This window comes from Syngnathus scovelli, chromosome 18, assembly GCF_024217435.2.
Source record: "Syngnathus scovelli strain Florida chromosome 18, RoL_Ssco_1.2, whole genome shotgun sequence".
Classification (NCBI taxonomy): Eukaryota; Metazoa; Chordata; class Actinopteri; order Syngnathiformes; family Syngnathidae; genus Syngnathus; species Syngnathus scovelli.
Genome location: NC_090864.1, coordinates 8,636,198 through 8,654,002, shown reverse-complemented (window position 1 = coordinate 8,654,002; position 17,805 = coordinate 8,636,198). Strand labels below are relative to the sequence as shown.

Genomic DNA, 17,805 nt, shown 5'->3' with positions numbered 1-17,805 from the left:
AATGCGCTCAAACTAAGCACGTGGTGTTGGTATGTGCTTGAGTCAGACGGCCATGCTCGTACCTGGTCTCCATTGGAGGCTGCTGAGCTGTCTCCCGGCGGGCTGATTAGTATTCATTTAAAAAAAAGCAACCGAGCCCACCGTCCGCCTCATCTCCCTTTACAGCGTACCAATAACGCGGGCCAGTTATCTCGCTCGCATTGTTCCGAACAACATGTTTCTCATAAGGTGCGCTCGTTTATCCGCCATTAGCGAGGACAAACGTTGACTCCTCTGTGATGATGGAAAAAAAAAAAAAGCAATTGACTTGTGCTGTGCTTGGAGTTGTCATGCTACAGTTACTTTCATTATTCAGACACCTCATTGGGTACCCTCGTAGCGTCTTAACGAGATCCGATTTAACGGCTGTATCGTAAAATACAAGACGATAAAACCTTCATTGTTATGAATTCGGAATCCTTTTTAAGATTGTACAGATCGACCAAGAATCTACCCAGATTTAAATAAGATGCATTTCAGGTGCGATATCACCAATTTGGGAAAGATTGATCTTTAAATAATCGAGGACAATCTTTGTCGTTTTATGACCGCCCAACACCAAACGGGTCTTCCTCTCGGTCTTATGAAAATGAGATGAATGTCGAAAGAGTCGTAAAGTTCGCATCTGTGACTCGAAGAACGTTTCCTACCCGAGGCCGTGTTGTTTTGTTACCTCTGAAAACATATTTCTTTGCTTTCTTTCTTTCTCTCTCTATCTCTCTCTCTCTGTTCCATCCCCACCTCCCTACCCCGTTCCCACTTGCACCCCGCCGCTTCCTGCTTGGCTCGCCCCGCCCCGCCATAGCGCCATTGCTCTGTGGCCTCTCTTTTGTAACCCCTGCCGGCTACAGCTTTGTACCTCCTTCCTCTGCCCCCTTCTGGTCAGGTACAGGTATCACTTCTCTTTTGGTGTCTGTCTGCCTGCCTGTCTGTCTGTCTGTCCAACACTGCTCGACGGGGCTAGAAAAATGATTTCCAATGCCAATCACACGTCCTTACGTATCTCTTTCTCTCGTCCCCCTCAGTGTTTACTCCGAAAGTGATGGGCGTGGCCATCGCACGGTACGATTTCAGTTCCCGAGACACGCGAGAGCTCTCGCTGCAGGAGGGCGACGTGGTGAAGATTTACACCAAGTCCGGAGCCAACGGGTGGTGGAGGGGCGAGGTCAACGGGAGGGTAAGTGCGAGAGCTCCACAATTAAAGAAAAATTGAAATTAGGCCAACATGTCACCTTTCTGCCTTTAGATCGGCTGGTTTCCATCCACCTATGTAGAAGAAGGCGAGGAATGAGGATAGCTACGAAGAAGAGTGAAACAAAAGAAGTTCTGAGCCAGCAGAGGAGCAAACATCTCTGACGAAAAGATGGCCTCATCCTTTCTGCTCGGCTCGCTGTGGCTAAGTAACTGCACCATCTACAAGTAGCAGCTTGCCTGTCAGCGGGGGCCACGCGGGCTCGCCAGATGCCCAGCCATGCATTTCATCCCGCCTCTTTCTTGCCCACAAAAAAAAAAAAAAATCCCAACTTGGCTGCTGCAGACATGTCAAAAAGCAGGAACTCAGACGCCACTCTTCCATTCATGCACTCATTCATCCATTGGCTACACCTGCACCTCCTTCTGCCTCTCATGGGAATAGAGCCAACCAAGCTGGAAAGGACCCACACTGTACAAAAAAAAAACTCTCACATCATCTTCTCACTTCTGAAGTCAGTTTGACCTTGCGTGTTTGTTCCACTAATGCCGGCGTTTATTGATGACTCCATGGCTCCTCTTTGATTGCAATCGCCGCACTTGCACTCGTGCAGGAGATATAAGATAAAGTCGGTCCTCGCTGCCAGCAATTGATGGTTCTTGTTCCTATTTTCCTCTGGCTCTTCACATTCTTTATCTCCGGCGCAGACCCTCATGTGCTCGCTCGTGCCGGCCGTTAGTGATCCTCTTGCTTATCGCTGGCAGGAGGGTTTTCTTATTGGAGCTATTATGAGCCAAAACACTCCGAGCCGTTTGGAAATCAGACTTAGGTTACATTCTTGTCATTTTGTTCCGTTTTACTAATGGGAATTAACTGGAATGTTTTTGACTTTATTTCCTATAAGGGAGTTATTTGTTAGAATTCATGAGAAGGGAAAACACAGAAGATAGTGTTGATTATTCAGCACACGCCTCATCATACTGTCCAAAGGTGACATTGAGGCAGAGCCACTTGTTAGTCTGCGACTTTATTTGATGAACAGATGGAAGCCGCCTCTGGAAACACACCTCAGGGCGTCGTGACCTCAAGGTGTGCGAGGCCCCTGGGCGGTTTGCGCTGCTCACTGTTTTTGTACGGTGAACATTTTGTTTGTAAAATATGTTCTTATTAAAGATGTTATATTTGGAAATGATTATCGTGGACAAAAGCCACGACATGCTCTGTGGATGGGGTTATTTTTTTCTCTGCTCGTCTTTTTGCTAAAATTCTGATTTAAAAATTTTTGTTCATGTCCGCAACTGACCACTAGGTGGGAGTCTCTCTCATCGGCGAGCGGTCACCTTCAGCGTGACAAACTTTTGCCATGACATCATCTGATTAACAACATTTAAAATGGAATTTGACCGAGTGAAGCTTCAACTTGCTACAGATTCTCGAAAGTAAAAATTCCAACTCTGTCTAGTAGACCATGAAGAAACAGAACCTCTCAGGAGACCAAGAGTGGGCTTCTCTAATGGCTGACAGTGTTAATCCACTCCCACTCTGCTCCTCGGCCCAAATGAACTATGACGGCGTAGTCATTTACAAACGCGGACCTTCTTCCCACCAAGTATGCTCCCTTTGTTTTTTTTCCAATGTCTTTACACAGGAGGAAGACTCAAGGGTATCCGCGATCTAATCATGACACCATCTCTACACATGGGTGACCCCGCTGCATCCGTCTCTGTCGGTTCCTCTCCCGCTCGGCCTAAGTCACAGCGTTATCCTCTCAGTCCCTCACACTCCCCTTCTTCCCTTATCCATCTCCAGTCCAATATCTGTCCTCCCATTTTCACTGTGGATTTCATCCCTCACATGATGCTCTGAGGGCTTTGTGGCGTGATGCGCCATAAGCAACCAAAGCAAAATATTTTAGAATGGAATTACAATATTGATTTGAGTTAATAGGTGTCCTTCAAACGTGATATATTTCTTCTAAAAAAAAAAAATCATCAGGAAGTCACTGTGTGTGTGTGTCTCACTGAGTTTGTGTGTGTGCTCTGTTATTGAACCAAAGATGTACTGTATGCTGTGTTTACTTTACAGTCAATATTATTATGGTACAACCGCTGTGGCCTAAATCGAAAACGGCTCAGGCCTGTGTAGCATTCCCCTGTATATTTTCTATTGTACCATATTGTAAAATATGTTTATAGTAAATAATAAAAATATGATGCTTATTCAAATGAGTTCATTTATAAAGCGCTGGAAAATCTTTTATTTACATGTGCTGCGTGATTGAGACTGAAATAGTGTCAACATTTTGATAGGCCGTGGATGATAATGAAATGAAACACTTCGTTAAATAATACAATCAAATGAAAAATTCACGCTCACTCAGAAAATGTCACGCACGGTGGCAGAAAAGTATTCATTTATTTGACAGATTTTTTTGAAATGTTGGGAGTGGAATAAAAAATGTGTTGGTTCAGAATAATGCCTTAAAAAATCTGAATAATTATTTTATATTCAGATTTTTATTGGGTTTGGTGAAAAACAATAAGGATATAAACGATGTGCTTATTTCAGCACCATGGACAGCGCTCTAATGGGCTTTTCAGATCAGCGCTCTAAATCTCATTGGCGATCATACAAATCACGATTCTGTATTTACTGTCTTGATTTAAAAACCTTTCTAAGTTCATTTTAAGACTCAGTCATGGCTGTTTAGTGACACTGAACAGACGTCAACGTCATGGTGTTAGACTTGTGTTCTGTTGTTGTTATCGCCACAGGACTCAAATAACTTGCGGTGGGAGGGGGCGGGGATGGGGGGGGCTGTTTCTCACTTGCTTGTTGGTTAATAAGTGTGAATGAATGTGGGGTTAAGAGTGTCTCTTGTGGGTGTCATCATCCTGATGAACCATTTCCTCTCAACTTGTATTTACAGTGAGAACTCAGAAGACGTGTGTATTAAGACTTAAAGAAATCTTTCCAAGTGTCATTTGTGGCATCTAATCCCCACAGACGATATCATTTATGCTGACCCCCCCCAAGGGAAACAAATCTCATAACGTCTTCTATATTTTGAATTCCACTCCACATTTGCTAGTCTATTCCTCACTACGGCGTGTGCTTTCTCAAGGTTTATTGCTGTCTTTTGGAGCCACGAGGGAGTCATCATCGCTGCCAGACGGTGGTGGCTGCTGTGTGTAAATATCAAGAAGCACCCCCGCCCCCTTGAGCTTCCCCCCCCCCCCTCCTCCCCCTGCGTGTTTTCCTGGATTGCATGACTACAGAAGAAACTCAACAACTCATCACCATAAAATCCACACATCAGCTGTTGCCTACACCTTTTTTTTTGCAACGTTATTCAAATCTTTCATATATTTACATATATGTTTTGCATACATTTGCAATCTCTAGCTTGAAGCTTCTCAGAAAGTTTTTGAAGCACATTCTTGGATTCTTGCATTGTTCCCAAGTGTGTCGGGTGATTCGCGATTCACTCCAACTGGCTCTGACATGAAACGAACGCGTCACTCATGCATACTGAAAATGCCTTTCCTTTCTAAATCTGCTCTTTTTCTATCTTCGGTTTCTCTATTCACACTTACGTGCATGACAATCATGAGAACAGATGGTGGTAAAAAGTGATTTGCATGTTTAAAGCTGGTAGAGAAGCATGATTTGCTTGAGGGATCAATATATTTATTTGCCTTGGAACAATTTAATTCATTGAACTACAGATGGCCTTTAATTTATACATTTGGATTCCACCAATCATTTGTCTTTTGTGCTTGCCCTCATTCGGGTCACAGGTGAGCTTCTCATGTATATTACGTCGCAAGCTTGAATGAAATTGTAACGTCGACAGCTGCAGGCGTATTCGATCACACTTTTGTGCCGCTGCCAAATGTATAACAAGGTAGTTTATTTATAGTCTCACTATTATGTCGGCAAAGTGCTATTTCCCTTATACGCTTCTATTTCAGATTCTGGCTCCTCGCCTAACCTCAGCGATGTGAATGCCGCTCCCCCCTCCCCTCTCTGGTCCCCTAGAGCACCTCCACATCCATGTATTCAACTCTCATTTGTTACTCGGCGGATTGCTGTGGCGTCAGCATTTAAATGGCAGCCCTACTGATGGTAACACACCACAGAAGGAACTAGAAGCTTCGGCGCCACCCGAGGTCCCCGCTGCCACCTTCTCACAGCGTTCCCATCCTCAACATGATGGATAATGATGGCGATGCTGGCCTATTTCCTCATTTGCTTCCCATAGGTAATATACGCTCGCCGGACACTTTATTAGGTACGGCTGCACACTAGGTATTATTTTACGTGATCGCAGGATTCATTTCAATTTCAAAGCTTCGGAGCTCGGCTCACTCGCTTCCCTCTGGGTTCAACGTTCACATCATAAAACAAAAAGGCCCGGTGGCATGGCACACTGACAACACATTATGCCAAACATTCTAATTAATTGGGTTTAATTCATAATTCTGGAGTGTAAAAAAAAAAAGGTTGTGTTGTTGATGTGTGCACTACAGCAATTACTCATCTTGATGAGCAGGCGATTATAAATGAGGCAATTAACACGCTGTCACGGAGGGGAAAGAGCTTTGTCCCTTTCTGATTCTCTCTTTTTATTTTTCCCCAACTAACAAAGTTGAGACGGTGACACCCGCTGTCAGATTGTCAGAAGTGGGAGGGGCTGCTGACCAAAAGGGGTCAACAGGGTTGGACAGCAGTAGGTCCACCCTGCACATTTGACCCCATCAAAACACAGTGAGTAGTTTAAGTGGGGCTTCCGCATGCTTCTCTTCTATCGGGATCACCTGGTCTGAAACACACACACATTTGCCAAATCCCCCGGCGAGAGCTGGGGGCTGTCGAGAGAGGGAACACATTAGCCTAATAAGGGCCATCTGGTGGCCATTCATTAACTTGACCATCCTTGAAGTCCCCGACCCAAAATGTCATTTTTCACTTTACGGACGAATCCATTAGGTGGCCACATCAACTTCGGTCATGCTATGAAAAGAAGTGAAATATAAATGAAAGAGAGAGTTGGGGAAAAAATTACATAAAATAGAGCCAGTTTTGGGAGTTTTTCTGTTTTTTTTTTTTTTTAAATCACATTTTGTGATGTGTCAATTGTTAGGCAGCAACTCAGCCCGCCAAGGTCGTGTGCGGACGTACAGATGAATTTTTACGCTTTTAATATTTTTCCAAGTGTCACTATGAGCGATTGGCACGGGATGTTCAATTTCTGCTGCACAGGTCATATAGATCAGCAGGATTATTATTCTTAAAAAAAAAAAATCAAAACATAAAATGAAATGGTTCGCGTTATGTTCAAGGTTGTAGCTGAATTTATGGAAGCATAGTTACAGCGGGTGATGTGAATTTTTACAACATAAATGCACCAAATCAATAAAAAGCAGCATAAGAGATTTTTTTTTTTCCCAGCCATTTCACTGCACACCTTTAAACATTTTCCCCGATATCAAATCCTGCCAGTATAATAAAATGTGAACTTCTTATGAATAACTATGGGAGACTTTGGTTGTCGCTTTTTTGCTATTGAAAGTGAACTTTTTGGTGGAGCAAACGACTCAGAATTATTGTGCTTGTAAGATTGTGCGAAACACTGCGAGGACTTTCACAGTTTGCCGCTTGAATGAAAAAAAAAATCTGGAAAAAAATTACAGCTTTATCCCCCTCTGTCTATCTCCTGGGAGAGAAGCCAAAGCTTAACAGGTATGTCCGACTTAATGAACCTTTTCCTTGGCAACAGCCTGCAGGTCGCCGGTTCTGCTCATCACTAGAAAAAAGATAAAAAGAAAAGCTGTATGTCATTTTTTTTTTTTTTCTAACTTCAAATTTACAATCTTGTATTGAATCAGGCACCTTTCAACACATCTGAATGGTAACCATGAAGGTTACCCGATGATCCAGCTACCACGTCCGGTTTAATTTACCTCTTCAGCATTTTTAAATCAATCATTTTGTTTGATCCCTTGCCAAAGCACCTGCTGAGATATTCCCACTAGGAGGTCTGGACCACAACAAGGCTGGTAATTATCTTATCCGTATTCATGCTGCGTATTCCATCGGTGGAGCAAATTTTATTTACAGCAGCAAAGACGCTCTTTATTGGATTGCAATTTAATTTGCCCTTCCAGCAGGTGGCGCTATAGGCAACAGTCTAAAAAAAAAAAAAAATCCACCACGTCTCCCGCATTCACAGGAAGGCTATCTCACATGTGGAAAATGATTTTTACACATCAGGTGTTTCCCTGTGGCGATAGCACCGATTCTATATCGAGCAAGCGAGCTGCTGCAGGTTTCATTAATGAAACACTGAGCACTTGTGTGACAGGATTAAGAACATAATATGCAATGAACATTTCGAGCCATGAAATAAATTAATATAGGCACCATCACTCCCGCAGTAGAGTGAAATAAAGCTCACCAAGGTCAACATGTATCGGAATGATGAGAATTATTTTCATTGCCCAAATACTTCAACTCTATTTCGTCTCCTATTTGAGCCTTGTGATTTTCTCGCACCCAAACATTTGTTCAGTCTATTCGTTGTGCAGGGTTTTGTCGATGCAGCTGTAGCACACGCTCTGTTTGTACACTGCACACACAACATTGGTGGAAATCAGCCAGTGTGGACTCAGCTTGGCGTTACACACACACACACACACACACACACACACACACACACACACACACACACACACACACACACACACACACACACACACACACACACACACACACACACACACACACACACACACACACACACACACACACACACACACAAATCAAACACGGGCTGTCACTTTGCGTTCACTTATTTGACTTTGACATGAGTGACTGTGTCTCAATCTCGAGAGGAGAGACAAACCTAATTGTGCTTTTGCCAAAAAACTTGGAAAGCCACCCAAAAGTCAAGCTCCAGCTAACGAGACCATCGAATTGTAAAAGAACCACTCGAGGTTCGACTCTTACACAAATCACCTTGACTAAGGTTAAGCCATTTCATTCATTTAGATTTCCTAAATTAATTAACTCTGTGAATTTCCACCGTATCTGTTTTCGAATCAATTGGCACGTTATAATGGCCGACATTGGCCTGCCCTCCAAGCTGTTAACCGAACATCACGTAGCATCTTATACATTCGACTATTATTAACTATCGTCAGTCAAGGTGAAATAAAATATAAAAATAAAGCAAAATAGGATTTGGATATTTCTGCTGTGCAGTAGAATAAAAAAAAAAGGCTAACATGACTTTGAAATCAATCATTCAGCGTAACAAACTTCCAACTAAGCTAACCTGTCTTGTCAGATTGAAAACCAACAAACAGTCAACTCAGCTAACCTGTTGCTTAAATAGACTTCTAGACTGATTAGCCCCGCCCACCTCAGGTATGCAGCTTTGTACAGGTGACACACATTCTCTCAATGAGCACCATACCTGGATTCCAAACCAAACAAAATGTGACCTTAAAAATGACCGCCTTCGCAGCTGGAATGATCAAATCATTTAGTAGCTGTGAAAATATCACACATTTCCACCATTTTCAAATCATGCTGGTCTCGCTCAACCACACGCTGTGCTAAAAATGAACCAATAGAGTTGACCACCCTTTGAGTCAAACTTTTGAGAAGAGTGTGAATGAGACTTTTATATTTCAGGTTATGGATGAACTATCAAGTGTATGTCACTATATAATTTTGAGCATGGACTCTCTGGAATACATCAATGCTTGTAAATATTTAATTCAAACCACGGAAAGAAATCGTTAGCAGATTCGAACTAAATGTAAATATCACCAAAGCTGATGCATTAATTTTTTTTTTTTAAATGCAACTTTTGGCAAGCTTCAGAATACAAATGTATCTTATTTTTTACTTTTCTCAGTCTGCACTCCAATATTTTCATTAAACACGACAAGTCATCAAAAGCAGCAATCTTTCGAAGCTTTTATTCACTTAAATCGTCAAGTGTTAACGCGAGAACATAACATTTAGAATGTCCTTTGGTGGGATTGAAATACACTTTATTTATACTGTATGTAAACTGATATTCTCTTTGATTCCAGCACATTGGAAACAGAAATAAAAATGACCCGTACAACTAAAAATAATCAAATAAATTGCAATGGGGTAGAAAAAGAAAAAAAAATCTGCATTTTGGGTGTCGTAAAGATACGTTAAAGTTACCTTTTTTTTTGTCACAGTTCAGCAAAAATACAAAAGGACTACATTACTTGTTTTGTTAACTCGGTTTTAGAAGAGAATCTGTAAATACACTGATGATTTTTCTATTTACTTGTAGCGTGGAAAACTATCCTTTGACCGAGATGAGAGCTCTAACTCAAAAGAATCTTTAGTGGAGCTTATTAGAGGAGAAAATATGATGGGGAGAGCGGAGAGAGAGAGAGAAAGAGCGAGACGGGGAGAAAGTGGATTCTTACACATGTGCATCACCAACATTTGACAAAAAAAAAAAAAAAAAAAGAATCCTTCAACCAACGAGGGTTTTACAGAGTAACATTCACAAAAGCACAGGTCAGTGGCAGCATGGCGAGGAAAAGGAGCATGAGCTTGAAAGTTGCAGTCTGCACGCATTTCTTTCCAATGGCAAAGAACCTGTTCTCCATTTGGGCTCCCCCACAGACATTATATTGAACAGAGCGAAGGAAATATTTCTTTGATTGGTCTTTCTCCACAGTCCGGCCGACATTAAGATTACGGGGGCGTCCCAGCGGGGTCTCGGTCAGCTCGAGCGAGTCAATGGGTTGCAGCCGTTGTTGCCGTGGCAATAACAGAGGATGTCATCTCCAGTTATTCGCTCCAACTGGAGGGAGCTTAAGCACCTGTATGGCTTAGAGGAAAGATGACGGGTGAGGGGAGGGGCTCATTGTCCATTGCACTTTTTTTTTGTTAAATCATCTTGCGCTTTTTTTTTTTTTTTTTTTTTACAAGTATACATTAGATTTTTTTTTTTGTATATACTCTTTGATATTGAATGGAAATAAAAGATGTTTTTGCACTCGTTAGTCTGGCACATTCCTTTTCACATCAGTGTCCGCTGAGGCTGCTCAAAGAAGAAGCTGGTACAGTACAGTCCACAAAGCTCATGATTGTTCTGCTTGAATGGTTGCCGGTTATTCGAAAGAGGGATGGGTCGGTGGGGTGAAGGCTATGTGTGTGTGTGTTGCGGTTTAATGGCTCCCACTAGGTCTCTTTAGAGAAGCGCCAAGCCCAGAAGAAGCAGAGGCAGCAACCCGAAGGAGGAAGGAGGCCTCAGGGGGGGCTGGCCCGAACTGGGACCTCGACAACCCCCTAGTTCCGTCTCGCAGCGCGGCTTCTCGCACAGTAGGCCGCTGTAGGCTGAGGGACAGTTGCAGCGGACGTTGCCGACGCACACGCCGCCGTTTTGGCAGCGCATGAGCTCGTTGTCGCACACCCGAGCTGTGGTGGAGCCGATGAAAAAAAACACAACAATGAGTCCATTAGAACATTTATAACTTGAAGGTCAGTGCGAGGAATAAAGATATCATGGTAGGGCCTCATCTTCAAAAAGCATCAAATTGCATTGATTTCATATAATTGAATCTTTCATCTCAGTTTTCCATTGGGAGCGTTTGAAAATTAAATGATGTTAAAGGGAATTCTGAAAGAAGCACGTTTGGGTTTCCGAACTTGATTTCATCTCGTTAAAATGATTTAACCTATTGCAAAATATAGTTCTAATGAGTAAAACACTTGAAATGACTATCATAAGATTATTTCACCCAAACGTGAAATACATAAATGCAAATTAAATGGCAACTGAAGACAATAACATTTGAAAATGTCAATATTTGTCATTTGAATTCCACTTCAAAATAAGAAAACCCTCAAGGTTAACTCAATTCTTTATACACCGTTAATTAGTTTTTAAACTTAACAGATACAAACCATTAGGGAGGATCAGAGCACCTAACTTCCTGCTTGCCAAATAATGAGCTCACGTCTCTCCTTGTTAGCTACAAATCCTCATCGAGATTTCTGTACTTCAAACTAAAGCTCCCTTTTGCCACTTATACTTCATAAATGGTTAAAGAGCATCACGACTGCGGGATCATTAAAAAGAGATAAAAGATTAAGCTTGCTAAACAGTGCACCAATTATTTTTGATGCTCGGTCATTAATAATCTTATAACTGGACGGTAAATCATTGATATATTTTAAAGCAACACCATCATTGGTCCCTGAATAAAAATGATTCATTTTCGTTTATGTTAAGGTTTTTAGTGATTTTTGCTATCGTGCAACAATTTCCACTTGTGCACATTATTAATTTCCAGCGTAAACAAAGCAGTCCCCCCCCCCCCCCCAAAAGCCTTTGAGGCTTCCCCCTCCACCTCCAAACAGCAGCTACTTTAGACAAAGTGAACATCAGGTTGAAAATTGGTGTATATTTAGAGCTAGGACAGCGAGGCCACTATATTCCCGCCGGAGGCAAGCTGTCAAGCAAGCTGCAGGCAAACAAAAGCAAGGCTGCGCAAACTAATAAACCAACAGAGACAAATAAACAATGATAAACACAGGAGACACTTGGACCAATTTCCCCTTCCTTTTTTTTTTTATCCCCTCCGTGAGTGGAAAACAATATGGTAAGCCATCTATGAACTGGATGGGACATAAATATCACGACAACAAATATCAGGGGCTCTCAGCTGGATGCATGCAGACTCCCGGGAGGAGTCAAATTGAGCTTAGATGGGAAGCGTGCAAAGAAATATAGACTTGGATTTGGTCATGTCTGGCTGCCATGTTATTCACCATAAAAAAAAAAAAAGACGATATATTTGCACGTGATCTTGTTACTAAATAAGTTAATAGTTAGCCTAGCATTTTTTTGCAGTCATGAGGGGTTAGAAAAAACACTTAAGATGTTAAAAACATGTACACTGTGTACCCTGATTTGGTAACAAATGAAAAAAAAATGAAAAAAAAAAGTCAGTGAGATGTATTCATTAAAAAAGGGCGTTTCCTCGAAAATAGCTGGGATACGATCAGGACGCAGGGGAGACTTCTTTAATTAGATCATGACCTTTTATCTTGTCCCTGCTCCTCCGAGCAAAAGTCTCCTCCTTCCGAGAATATTCGCAGCAGCTTCCATTCCTGCTGTGCCACATCAAAAAAAAAAAAAAAAAGACGGACCTGACAAGAGCAAACTGAACTGATATGGAAAATTTTTCTCGTCTTTAAAAAGCTGTCTAGGTACAACCTGGTGGAAATATCTGACTTGTATTCATGCCGAATCATTATTGGGTTTTGTTTTAGACCCAATTTATGACCTCATAGAAGAAAAAAGAAAATCTGCATGAACACAGGTAGTAAATGATAAGATCCGTTTACTTTTGATGAGAGAAAATATTTGGAGAGAGGGGGGGCTGATGAAGTAGGCGTGTCTGCCAGGAACTGACATGTGTTTGGTGAGAGATTTCAGATTTAATTGCATTCCTCGGTCTGCATACAAATGGAGACTTGACCATGCAAGCAACTCCTTTGGAAGCTGAGAATATAATAGGAAGGTCAAAACTTTTTGGAAGTAGTACAGAAGTTGATGTCAACTACTACATTGAATAAAAGTATGACTGTATAAAACAATCGGGAATTTATTCATTGACTTAATCGTAAAACGACCTGTATGGTCATCTAGAGTTGTTAGCTTTGGATGACATTGTCTGCTGTTGTGGACTAACAAAGAGGTGACGGATACTCAAACAGATTCCAGGCGGCTTGTCAAGCCATCAATATTGACTCAGCTTTCATGTTGCTGCCGTGTTGCACGGCTGAATAAGCACGTTGCATTTCCCCGTCCCCAGATTTGAGCTATTCTACACAAGCATGGACCTGCTTATGTGGAGTAAGAATTTTTGACATTCAAATAATCTAAATACCGTATTTTCCGCACTATAAGGCGCACCAGATTATAAGGCGCACCTTCAATGAATGGCCCATTTTAAAACTTACTTTAAAGCTGACTTTAATAAATTAGTCCTCATCCACGAATCCATATATAAGGCGCACTGGATTATAAGGCGCACTGTCGGCTTTTGAGAAAATTGGAGGTTTTTAGGTGTGCCTTATAGTGCGGAAAATACGGTACCTTAAAAAATAGTTGACCTACATTCTACCAATATGTTCAAAAAAGTACATTTCCGTTCGGTATTCTTTCCCGTACTGCCTGAATACACACACGTTTGTACATTTTCGTAATGGTTCTACTTACATTTGCAGCCATCGTCCCACATATAGCCAGGCAGACACTCGCGACACTTAGGCCCTGTAGTGCCCTCCTTACATATACAAAATCCTGTGCCATTACAGCGATCACTGACTGAGCCATAGGGATTACATTTACACTCTGGAAAGAAAAAAAAAAAAACACACACACACAAGCTGGAGACAAGGTGCTTTGACATCACAGCACACCTTGAGATTTTTCACAAGCCAACTGTCTCAATTACGGGGATAAAAACGACTGATCTAGTCATCGGCGATAATAATGCTACCATTTCAATAGAAACACAGAATGAAAACAAAAATGGTGCACATGCAGGTGTAAAATGACATTTATCAAAACAGGCAGAAGTGGAAGACATTGGAAGGAAATCAAGACAAATGTGTGGAATGACATTGATCACATTGAAATGGGCATATTAATCAGAATAAGCCCCGCCTCCTTCCCAAACTGGGTTCAAGCTCACCTTCCAGTTTTGCACTACAGCTGCTCAAAGTGACACCTCGAATAATTTTTTTTGAGGACTCCCACCCATCAACTTGCACATACATGCCAGGCAACAAAAAAAAAGGTGACTTTAAGTGACGCATGGAGGCGTGAAGGTCAGCATCCAGAGCTGGGATGCCAAGTCGGCACAAGGTAAATTGTCAGCGGCTCTTAATGCCTCGTGATGGGTTCCAGCTGCTGCTCCTGAGGCCTTTTCATATATTTGACATCAAGTCATATAGCACATCTGACTTCTTTGTTTCCTCGGAAGTGTCGCGGCCTGTCATGTGTCACTCCCCACTTTCCCTTAGGACTCACAAATGCACCTGGCACTATGGACGTTGAAAGATGGCGAAATCTAACTTTTGCCATGGGGGACTATGCCGAATATGTTCACACATTTTATACGGAGAAAAAACAGGCAAGTCAAAGTGTTTGTGCAAAGGTCAGTGCCAGATTGAAATGGCTTGTAAGTGACAATTATAACTAAAAAAAAAGCTACATTGGGATTAATTGTGTGGCAGGAATATTATGATTACAGTTGCTTTGTTCACAAATGATCCAGCTATTTAAAGTCATAGCAAACTGAGTGTATTTAACTTGTCACCAAAAAATAGATGAAGAGTATTACTGAAAAACAAAGAAATGTTGAAATCTATATTTAGACCACCTGCAGATAAAAAAAAGCTTCGTTAATGCTCCCAAAAACACGACATGAATTTGTCTTTGCCTGGAAATACGGCTTTCGTCAAGGTGACGGGAAACATAAACGGTTTCAGAAATCTGCCAATTTTTTTTTTTTGTACAAAACCTTCAGGCGTGTGCTTGAGACGAAGGTGACTGAACTTGAGCCTTCCCCTTTCAGTCCTTTTCAACACGGAGCATGTATCCAGAAGAGGATTAAAGTTTCGGAATAGCTCAGCCTGGGTACAGAGCTGATTCCAATTTTTAAAAAAAATGGTAAGTGGGGTGACCTGAAGGGGGCTTTACATGGAAGATGCCTCAAAATCGAACAGGTTTAAGGTGGCTTTGCAAACATTGCTGATTTATGACGCCGCGTAAATGGGTCTTTGCGATAGGTCACCAATCCATCCAAAGTAAGTCTGTGGTTTCTGCCCAAAATGACGTTAGTCGAGACATGTAAATCAATGACGTTAATGAAAGTGTTATATTAGAAACGGCAAAAGATGAGAAGAACAGAATGATGGTTAATAAAAGGTCGATGAAGGCGGATTAGTCTGAGTGAGGACAGTTTGTAGGAAATCAGAGGCGGGAAGGGAAGCGAAGGGGCGACTAACCTATGCAAACATTTTCATCATCCAGTTCTGCCGAAGCATTGCGATAGAAGCCCAGCTTGCATAGCTGGCAGTGCTGCCCCCTAGTGTTGTGCTTACAGCTCACGCAAATGACCGTGTTTAGCAGCTCGATGTAGCTGCACCGGTTGGAGTGGCCGAAGCATTCGCAGTCTTGCAAAGGTGGCGGATGTGTGTAGAGAAGGGAGACAGAAATGTGGTAGAGAATGTTTTGCTCTGTTGCTTTAAGCGCTACGGCGGTCGGGTTAGCACAAATTTGGTGCCGCGGCATGCTAGGTTAACAATGGCGACTCAAGGGAGGAGACGTTTGTGACATAATGAGAAGGGGGAGGTCATGATTAGCGCAGCCATGACAAAAGCACAGCGTTAGTAGAATCACAACACATCACAAGACGAGGCGAGGCGGGGGACGGTTATGAGAGCACAGAGATACCATCACGTTAAGATCATCGCACAGCGTAGGGTAGGTCAGACCATGAAGGGATTTGAACTCAGGGAGCACCACCGCAGACTTTAGACATGGCTTGTCTAAATACAATTTCATGGTTGTTCTGATTTGAAGTGACGGGAAAGAGGATGAGATGAAACTGGTTTTGGAAGTAACGTTTCCCCAACAGATCGAAAAAAATAATAACTTGTCCAATATATATACCGTATTTTCCGGGCTATAAGGCGCACCTAAAAACCAAAAATTTTCTCAAAAGCTGACAGTGCGCCTTATAGTCCAGTGCGCCTTATATATAGACCAAATTCCTAAATTTAAACTGGCCCGAAGCATTGTGTCATGAAATCAATCATAAGTGGGCATTTGAATCATAAGAATGATTTGATTTGGATTAAAAATCTGACATGATGCATTAATGGTGCGCCTTATAGTCTGGTGCGCCTTATATAAGGAGAAAGTTTTAAAATGGGCCATTCATTGAAGGCCTTATAGTCCGGTGCGCCTTATAGTCCGGAAAATACGGTATGTATATACTACATATATTTTTTGCAGTCATTTCTGCGTCCTATCATCCCTGTCCTGAAAGGTGCAGGATGGGCAGGTTTGGAGCCTCACTTCAACTCTACTCTGAGCAATAAGACTGGCTGGCTGAATGACCAGTGACACGGCGTGTCACCATTGAGACAGATGTGACCTCTTAAGCCTCTCCGCCGCCAACCACTTGGAAGGAAAACCCAGAGAGGGAACGGTGAGATTGGGGCTTTTTGTCCGAGGGATTGTGGTTATTAAGGATGAGTATTGAGGTCAATTCTCCCTGCCCACTTACTAACAACCTGACAAGGCTTGACAATGAAGGAGCGTCCATGTAGTCCGCTGCACAACCATGTACAAGATTTAAGTATTACCACTTATTCTAACAGGTTTTTATAACAAGCGGAATGTTCTAGGTTGTAAAAAGTGTTGATCATTGAATGAAAAATCCGAGTTTCCATCAGGGGGGGGGTAATTCCTACCTCGTTTGCGGTTTGCAACGTGGACTGAAGGGGCAGTGGACAATGCAACTTGTGGAGCTACTAGAAACAAACAAACAAAACAAAAAAGCATAAAGAAAAACAACATGACAATGCAATCAAACATAAATGTCAGATAATTAAGAACATGGAGCATCCGGCTTGAAAAGAAAAAAAAAGCAGGTCGTAAAAAGATGAATGATGGCTCGGGAAAAGGTGAAGCTAGGCCGCAAGTGTGACAAAGAATCATTCCGCGATTATTCTTTCATGCTTCGTTTGCGAAACGAGTGTTTTGTACGACGTGCGCACGTGCTTCCCCACACACAAACTACTCCTCCACCTCACTGGAGGCCAGCCAAGAACGTTCCACTCCAAATATGACCGCATCCTTCTCCCAATCGTGCTTCAGTCACCGAACAAACAGTCGCTAAAGGAAATCTGCATCTGGCGTGACATAAACCCTTGACGCTTTTCTGCAGCAGTGTTGCGCACGAGTTGTTTGCGCATCATATCTGCATGATGAATTCAAAGCGAGATGAGCCCCTAACATCAATATGCACAAAACCACTGAGGAACACATTTTTCTTCCAACGAGACGGAGAATTCAAGGATCTTCTGAATAAAAGCAGCGGAATGCACACAATGTGTGTCCAAGGGTAGTCAAAGATGGCGTGCACTCTCAAATCATAACAGTGAGCTTTCTCGTGACGAGTCAACTTGAGTTAAGCCTGAGCATCTTTGGGACGTAAAAAGGGGGTCATCCGCTATATTCAAGTATAACTATCTTGAAAAGGCCTTATTTGGAAGTACAGGGTATAAATTTATGTGAAAGCATAAAGAGAATTGCATAATCGGAAATGCCTACCTTCTTTTCGGTTAGCGACACCTAGGGACGAGACATTCGGCCCGACTGCGTGCAATTGAGAGAAACCATCAGTTATTCATGTGTTGATGCACTTAACAGATAGTCTATAGGGAAGGTGGGGGCGGAGGGGGTGGGGGGGCTATGTGGT

General features: G+C 42.3%; 2 protein-coding genes across 13 annotated transcripts in view; one reads left to right on the top strand and one right to left on the bottom strand.

The window, feature by feature from the left end:
• Nucleotides 1-3,450, top strand: part of LOC125986226 (guanine nucleotide exchange factor VAV3) — a 29,352-nt gene extending 25,902 nt beyond the window's left edge. Inside the window, 2 exon segments of the mRNA XM_068648778.1 lie at nt 1,065-1,216; nt 1,286-3,450. Coding sequence (XP_068504879.1) covers nt 1,065-1,216; nt 1,286-1,330 — 197 coding nt within the window. The 3' untranslated portion in view covers nt 1,331-3,450.
• Nucleotides 3,451-9,195: 5,745 nt separating this feature from the next.
• The window catches only part of ntng1a (netrin g1a), a 91,129-nt gene continuing 82,519 nt past the window's right edge, over nt 9,196-17,805 (bottom strand). For 3 of the 12 annotated variants that reach the window (XM_049749783.2, XM_068648773.1, XM_049749786.2), the window contains 3 exons: nt 15,323-15,490; nt 13,527-13,661; nt 9,196-10,714 (listed from right to left, as the gene is read on the bottom strand). In XM_049749783.2, the coding sequence (XP_049605740.1) occupies nt 10,488-10,714; nt 13,527-13,661; nt 15,323-15,490 (530 nt within the window). In that variant the 3' untranslated portion in view covers nt 9,196-10,487. Of the gene's footprint in view, nt 10,715-13,526; nt 13,662-15,322; nt 15,491-16,795; nt 16,856-17,657; nt 17,703-17,805 lie in introns of all 12 variants that reach the window. The other 9 variants (XM_049749796.2, XM_049749787.2, XM_049749788.2 and 6 more) reach the window with 9 other exon arrangements.